Source organism: Hylobates moloch, unplaced genomic scaffold (assembly GCF_009828535.3).
Source record: "Hylobates moloch isolate HMO894 unplaced genomic scaffold, HMol_V3 SCAFFOLD_6, whole genome shotgun sequence".
Taxonomy (NCBI): Eukaryota; Metazoa; Chordata; class Mammalia; order Primates; family Hylobatidae; genus Hylobates; species Hylobates moloch.
In genome coordinates this window covers 76666136-76673862 of record NW_026652281.1, presented here as the reverse complement: position 1 = coordinate 76673862, position 7727 = coordinate 76666136, and the positions used below count along the sequence as shown (strand labels likewise).

At 49.5% G+C, this 7727-nt stretch overlaps 1 protein-coding gene across 1 annotated transcript in view; it reads right to left on the bottom strand.

Moving 5' to 3' along the window:
* Positions 1–1404: 1404 nt before the first annotated feature.
* SLC5A11 (solute carrier family 5 member 11) overlaps positions 1405–7727 on the bottom strand; it is a 65466-nt gene continuing 59143 nt past the window's right edge. Inside the window, exons 13-18 of the mRNA XM_058440277.1 lie at positions 6214–6321; positions 5801–5951; positions 4832–5000; positions 3872–4087; positions 2504–2675; positions 1405–1674 (exon numbers count right to left, since the gene is read on the bottom strand). Coding sequence (XP_058296260.1) covers positions 1469–1674; positions 2504–2675; positions 3872–4087; positions 4832–5000; positions 5801–5951; positions 6214–6321 — 1022 coding nt within the window. The 3' untranslated portion in view covers positions 1405–1468. The remainder of the gene's footprint in view (positions 1675–2503; positions 2676–3871; positions 4088–4831; positions 5001–5800; positions 5952–6213; positions 6322–7727) is intronic.

Below are 7727 nucleotides of genomic sequence, written 5' to 3'. Positions count from 1 at the left end.
ATGGCCCTGAGCTACTCCAGAGATGGTCTCAGGGCTCACTCCGTTGGCCCTGTCCTACTCTTAGCTCTGCACGTGGCAAACACAGCCCTCATGGCTCATTCCATCAGACTCCAACGGGCCCAAAGTGGGGAAGCTGAGGAGGCTGGCTCTACCCAGAACAGGAGGCCGCTGCTCTGCAGGTCAAAGCCTTCCTGGCTTTTGGTGGGGAGGTTCATTGAATGCACATCCACCTGGCTGCTGCTTTTTAGGGAAGCATCATCATGGGGAATTAAGCAAAGAAACACAGTCTAAGGCTGGGTGCGTGGCTCATACCTGTAACTTCAGCACTTTGGGAGGCCAAGGCAGGAGGATTGCTTGAGCCCAGGAGGTTAAGACCAGCTCAGGCAACATAGGAGAGACCTGCCCCCCATGTCTCTGCAAAGAAATTTTAAAAATTAGCCAGGCATGGTGGTGCATGTCTGTAGTCCCAGCTACTCAGGAGGCTGAGGTGGGAGGATCACATGAGCCCAGGAAGTCAAGACTGCAGTGAGCTGTCAGGGCACCACTACACTCCAGCCTGGGTGACAGAGTGAGACCCTGTCTCAAAAACAAGAGTCTAAGCCAGAACTTGAGAAGTGCACACAATTCCCTGATTTCTTACAGCACAAGATTTCAGAGTACCAACTCGGGTCTCTTTCCAAGAAATATCTAGGAGGAAGTATCACAGTGAGAAAACTCTTGGGGACCTTCACCCAAAGCCAGCCACAGTGGAAGGCAAGAGATAGAATGCAGGTCCCACTCTTTGCACTGTGAAGGTGAGCTGGACAAGTTCAAATGCTGAATACCCAGCCCCAGAGATGTGGCTGCTGTCAGCCTGGGAGGTCCTGTGAGTCCCTTTGCTTCTTTATCCCTTTGAATTTGGGTATTGATGTTGCACAACGGATAAGAAGAATGAATAACTAGTCTTTTGCGAAAGGAAGTTTTTTACATGTCTCTCCTCTTTCCATCTCCTAACCTTCATTATTTTCAAGAAGAAAAGAGGCTGGGCATGGTGGCTCATGCCTGTAATCCTAGTACTTTGGGAGGCTGAGGTAGCGGGATCACTTGAGGCCAGGAGTTCAGGACCAGCCCGGGCAACATAGACCACATCTCTTAAAAAAAGAAAAAAATTAGCCAGGCATGGTAGTGTGTGCCTGTAGTCCTAGAAACTTGGGAGGCTGAGGAGGGAGGATCACTTGAGCCCAGGAGTTTGAGGTTGCAGTGAGCTATGACCATGCCACTGCACTCCAGCCTGGGTGACAGAGTGAGACACTGTCTCAAAAAAAAAAAAAAAAAAAGAAAAGAAAAGAGCTAAGTGTCATGTTGAAAATGGTCTATAAACACTTGGAAGCCTTGTGGTAAACAAACAAAAGCTTTATTATTTTTTCTTTCATTAAAAAAATGGAGCATTGAAGAGAAACAGAGTTTGGACCCCTGGGTTCACCCCACACTAAGCAAAATAGCCCCAGATAAAGATGGCGCAGCTCACGCAGAAAATGAGGTTGACGTCCAGGAGGGTCTTCACCAAGGGGTTTTCTTCCAGGGAAACTATGATGGCTTCTGCTCTGGCCGGGAGCTCTTCCTTGCCCTTCCCCTGTATTCCGCAGAGCCACAGGATGGCCTTCACCACTTTGGACTGCTTCGGGGTCATGTCACCTAGAAAGAACCCAGCAAAGGAAGACCGTAGAGGTGGTCGGTGTCTCCCAGAGAGGCGAGATGGGGACACTCACCAGGTGTGTTCAAGTGCTGGGATTACAGGCGTGAACCACCATCCACCATGCCCGACTGAAATCTCCTTTTTTTTTTTGTTTTTGAGACAGAGTCTCACTCTGTCGCCCAGGCTTCGGCTCACTGCAACCTCCACCTCCCAGGTTCAAGCGATTCTCCTGCCTCAGCCTCCCAAGTAGCTGGGACTATAGGCATGCGCTACCATGCCTGGCTAATTTTTATATTTTTAGTAGAGACAGGGTTTCACCATGTTGGCCAGGCTGGTCTTGAACTCCTGATTTCAAGTGATCCACCCACCTCGGCCTCCCAAAGTGCTGGGATTACAGGCTTGAGCCATGGCGCCCGGCCGAAATCTCCCAGTTTTTAAATGTTAACTCACATTTTATTGAAACTGTACGTGGGCTAAGCCAAAATATGTCTGCAAGCCGCCAGTTTAGAAGCACTAACTGAGAGAAGGCAAGTCGTGTTCCTGCCTACCCATGTGCAGAGAATAAGGATGAAATGAACCAACCGTGTCTTCGTAGGCACTCAACAAGTGTTTGTTTGCTGTTAGTGCCCGTAGGAAGCTTGCTGAAAGTTACTGAAAACTCCTTTCCCATGGCCAGAGTGTGGGCACAGAGCAGACACTGGAGCCAGAGGATGCTAAAACTCCAAGTCTGCCCACTTTCCTGGCTTGTGATTTGATAGAAAAAAAAAAAAAATCAATCCCCTTAACACGTACTGCTTCTTGCTGTAACTGAGGAGAGAGGCTACTCACAGCTGTGGGTTTTAGACATGTTTTCTTGAACCATCTCGAACTGGATGCTGCTACTGCTGCTGGCCTCTGGCATCCCGTTCTGAGAGAGGGTAAGAGACAAGGGAGCTGCTGGTGGCACTTGTTCCTTCTGGACCACGGGGTCATGACGAGTAAACCAGGTCAGGTGGCTGACCTAAGGAACAGGGATGAATGATGAGATTTGTGGTGGAGGTGGGGCCGGGGTTTTCCATCCTTTTCTCACACTCCCCGCCCAGCCCCACACTCAGCCTTTGTGTCTGAATCTGCTCCCAGCCCCACCCTGCCACCCCATCCTCCAACAAGCATCACGTCCCTGCGCTCTTCAACATCAGCGCACAATTCCCCTGCTCATTCCCACGTCTTTCTCCGATAAACCCCATCCTCCTGTTGCTGGGATGTGATTATCCCTCATTCTAATCCTCAGAGCTTAACCCTCACCCTAGAGTATTGCAGGACCCCAGAATTGGTCATTTCAGCTCATCCATTTCTCTGGCCACAGGGATTGACTTTGTTCACGGATAAGCATGTGTCCTGAGCTGACTCCATCAATGGGAATCTAGAAATTCTCTAGAAATTCTGGGACAGAAATATTTATGCTTATTTTTACCTTTTTTTTTTTTTTTAAAGACAGGCTCTTGTTCTGTGACCCAGGTGGGAGTGCAGTGGCATGGTCATAGCTCACTGCAGCCTTAAACTTCTGGGCTGAAGCAATCCTCCTGCCTCAGCCTCCCTAGCAGCTGGGATTACAGGCATGAGCCATCACGCCCTGCTAATTTTTTCTTTTCTTTTCTTTTCTTTTTTTTTGTGAGACAGGGTCTTGCTCTGTCACCCAGGCTGGAGTGCAGTGGCATGGTCATAGCTCACTGCACCGTCAAACTCCTGGGCTCTGGCAATCCTCCCACCTCAGCCTCTCTAGTAACTGAGATTACAGGCATGAGCCATCACGCTCTGCTAATTTTTTCATTTTTTTAAGAGATGGGAATCTCACTATATTGCCCACGCTGGTCTCGAACTCCTGGCCTCAAGTGATCCTCCCACCTCAGCTTCCAGAAGTGCTGGGATTACAGGCATGAGCCGCTGCACCCCAGCCTTATGTTGACTTAATGACAGTAAAAGAGGATGTATCTCTAGAAGGTACTGGGCTCCATATGGGACCTAAGAATTGAAGCAGAAGTGCAGATAGATTCTGATGACCTTTTCAGAGTCCTGAATCATCCAGCCTCTGAACCTCAACCCTGGACTTTTCAGCTTTTTGGACAATCAGTCTACTTCGCTTAAGTCAGTTTGAGTCAGTTTTCTGTCACTTCCAACAAAAAGCCTCAACAGATCTAGCCATCAGCCCAAATGTACCATCTCCTTGGAGGGCGCCTCTGTGAACCAGCTCACAGTGGAGACAATGATGAGGGTGACCGTGGACAGGATCATGGAGAAGTAGAGGTAGTGAATGCTCTTCACCAGGACCGGGCGCTCATCTGGCTGGTCGCATCGAGGCTGCACGTAAATAAAGTCCAGGACCAGCCTAACCAAGCCGAGGAGCAGGCCCGAGATCAGGCCCCAGAAGGCACCCTGCAAAATCAGAGCAAGATCGTCTTAGAGACGCCAAGGGCTCTGGCCTCCAGGAACCTCAAGAAGCCATCCCCAGGACTTGTCTTTCTTGTGGTGGTCACTGCAAGCAGGAGTCAGCAATTTGGAAAGGTTCTGCAATACTTAACCATTTATCTTTTTATAATGAATTGATTACTAATAGTTTACTAACTCCCTCTTAATTTAGCTTCCCTGTTCAATAACAAAAAATGCATCAAGACACTTTTGATGAGAATCTCTCATTGCTTTTTTTTTTTTTTTTTGAGACACAGTCTCACTCTGTCGCCCAGGCTGGAGTGCAGTGGCATGGTCTCAGCTCACTGCAACCTCTGCCTCCCAGGTTCCAGTGATTCTCCTGCCTCAGCATCTGAGTAGCTGGGATTACAGGCACCCACCACCACACCCGGCTAATTTTTGTATTTTGAGTAGAGACGGGCTTTTGCCATGTTGGCCAGGCTGGTCTCGAACTCCCGACCTCAAGTGATCCACCCACCTCGGCCTCCCAAAGTGCTGGGATTACAGGTGTGAGCCATCGCAGCAGCCCCCTCATTGCTTTTTTGCAAAGGTCAGATAAACACCCTCCCTGTATCTTCCACCGTGGAACTCACCCTCTCTCAACACCCAAGTCCAGCCTGTGTCTCCCTCCAACACCCTCCGCTCCCATCCTATCCCAGTCCTCAAGGGGCAGCACTTGGTTCTGGCATAGTGGGAGCCATCCAGAGCTACCTTTTCATTGGTCCTCTTCCAGAAACATCCCATGATGAAGACCACTGCCACAGGCGGCTGCAGGTAGGAGCTGATGGATTGGATGTAGATGAAGAGCTGGCCGCCCTGGCTGGCCTGGACCACAGGGATCCAGAGGATGGAGACCAGGACCAGCAGCAGCACAAACACCCTGGTGCCGGCAGCGAGAGGCACAAATTAGCATCATCTTCCCTGAACATTTACTCCTCTTTCTCTGTCTCTTTTTTTAATAGACAGGGTCTTGTTCTGTTGCCAAGGCTGGGGTGCAGTGGTGAGAGCATAGCTCACTGCAGCCTCCAACTCCTAGGCTCAAGTGATCCTCCTGCCTCAGCCTCCCGAATAGCTGGGATTACAGACACGTGCCAACACTCCAGGCTTATTTTATTTTATTATTTCAATTTTTTTTTTTTTTTTTTTTTGAGACAGAGTCTCACTCTGTCACCCAGGCTGGAGTGCAGTGCGCCATCTTGGCTCACTGCAACCTCCGCCTCCTGGGTTCAAACGATTCTCCTGCCTCAGCCTCCTGAGTAGCTGGGATTACAGGCACACGCCACCACAGCTAATTTTTGTATTTTTAGTAGAGATGGGGTTTCACCATGTTGGCCAGCCTGGTCTTGAACACCTGACCTCAAGTGATCCACCAGCCTTGACCTCCCAAAGTACTGTGATTACAGGTGTGAGCCATCTCGCCCAGCTGGGTTAAAATTATTTGCTCATTCTCCTCCTTCCCTAGCTCCATGAAGGCAAGAACTGAGCCCTTTCATGGTTATGTGCCCTGTGCCTGGTACACAGTAGGTGCTCGTTCAGCATCTCCTGAATGAATGAATGTCTTGCACCTGGAGTCCTAATGCTCTTCAGGCTGGATAAGTTGCTGGCTGGACCTGGACTTTGCCTCTGGGCGGGCTCAGCTTTCTCTTCCCCCTGCCCCAGCCCCACCCAGTGGGGACTTACCTGCCCACAATCATGAGCTCCTTCTCAGATGCCTGAGGCCGGAGGTGATTCCAGAGGTCCATGGTGAAGATGGTGCTGGCGCTGTTAAAGATGGAGGTGAGGGAGGACATGAGAGCCGCCACCATCACAGCCATCATCAGCCCACGGAGCCCTGGGGGCGGAAGGGAGGTCATGGGCCTCGGTCCTTTTCTGCCAAAGCAGCTGATCCCAGTGGGCTCAACTGGAGGAGGCAGAACCTCAGGGAGGACGGCGGGGCAGAGCTTCCTGCAGGACTTAGCCTTTCTTGGGGAGCCCAGAGTCTGTTCCTCCCCCCCCAGCCCTCCCTTCTTGACCCTGCCTTGGATCAGAGCCCATCTGGTGATCTCCTTTCTGGGTGCTCCAGGGGACTTGATTCAGAGGTAAAGGGACATTACCTGTGGGCAGGAGTTCCAGCACGAGTTTGGGATACGCGATGTCAGAGCAGCCTGAGGGGTTGCTGCAGATCTTCTGGCAGATCTCTGGATCTGCACAAGCCACTTGATCTATGGAGGAAACACAGGCCCAGAGGTGAGCAGTCAGGCCCCCAGGGCCCCAGGCCCAGGCAACATGGGGCCGGACACAGGCTTGTCATATGGAAGTTTATAGCTCAATGAAATAAAAGAGAGTCCAGACTTCATAAGCTGTGACCTTGTTACTTAACGCTTTCTGAGACGAGTTGCCCTATTTGTAAAACTAGGATAATAACATGACTTTATAGGAAGTGCTGGAAAAACTTCAGCTATTGTTATCATAACCCAGATAAAGCTGGGACACCTAGTGGCCAGTCTTACAATAATGTCTTTTTGTTGTTGTTGTTGTTGTTTTTTGAGACGGAGCCTCTTGCTCTGTTGCCCAGGCTGGAGTGCAGTGGCACGATCTCAGTTCACTGCAACCTCTGCTTCCCAGGTTCAAGTGATTCTCCTGCCTCAGGCTCCCAAGAAGCTGGGATTACAGGCACCCACCACCATGCCCGGCTAATTTTTGTATTTTTAGTAGAGATGGGGTTTTGCCATGTTGGCCAGGCTGGTCTCAAACTCCTGACCTCAAGTGATCTGCCCGTGATCATTAACTCACTGTTCAGTAACATCTGCTCACCTGTCCTAGTTAATGAATCATTTCCTATACGGAGTAGATTCTCTTGTCAGAATGCTTCACACCCTCTGATGCCTGAAATAAGATGCCTGTAGCCCGGTTAAATCCAAACATAGCACAAAACCTTCTTCTTCCACAAACCCAACATTTACTGAAGGTTTACTATGACTCAGGAGCTGCAGTAAGCTTTGTACATATACCTCATTTAATTTTCACAACTCTATGGGGAAGATACTGTTATTATCCCTATTTCAAAGACAGATAAACTGAGGCCCAGAGGTTAAATAGTTTCTCCAGATTATATTGCTAGTAGGTATTACGGCCAGGAGGCAAACCCTTAGTTTATTTCAAAGCTCAGGTAGAGAAGATTGGCTTTGTAAATACTGCATTTCTAAACTGTGTGTGTGTGTGTGTGTGTGTGTGTGTGTGTGTTTGAGACAGGGTCTTGCTCTGTCGCCCAGGCTGGAGTTCAGTGGTGCCATCTTGGCTCACTGCAACCCCAGCCTCCCAGGCTCCAGCCTCCTGAGTAGCTGGAATTACAGGCATGCACCATCACACCCAGCTAATTTCTTTTTCTTTTTTAAATTAATTAATTTTTTAATTTTAATTTTAATTTTTTCTTGAGATGGAGTCTCACTCTGTCCCCCAGACTGGAGTGCAGTGGCACAATCTCGGCTCATTGCAACTTCTGCTTCCGGGTTCAAGCGATTCTCCTGCCTAAGCCTCCCAGCCTGTAGCTGGTATTGCAGGCGTGCCATCACACCCAGGTATTTTTTTTTTTTTTTTTTTTTTATTTTTAGTAGAGACGGGGTTTCGT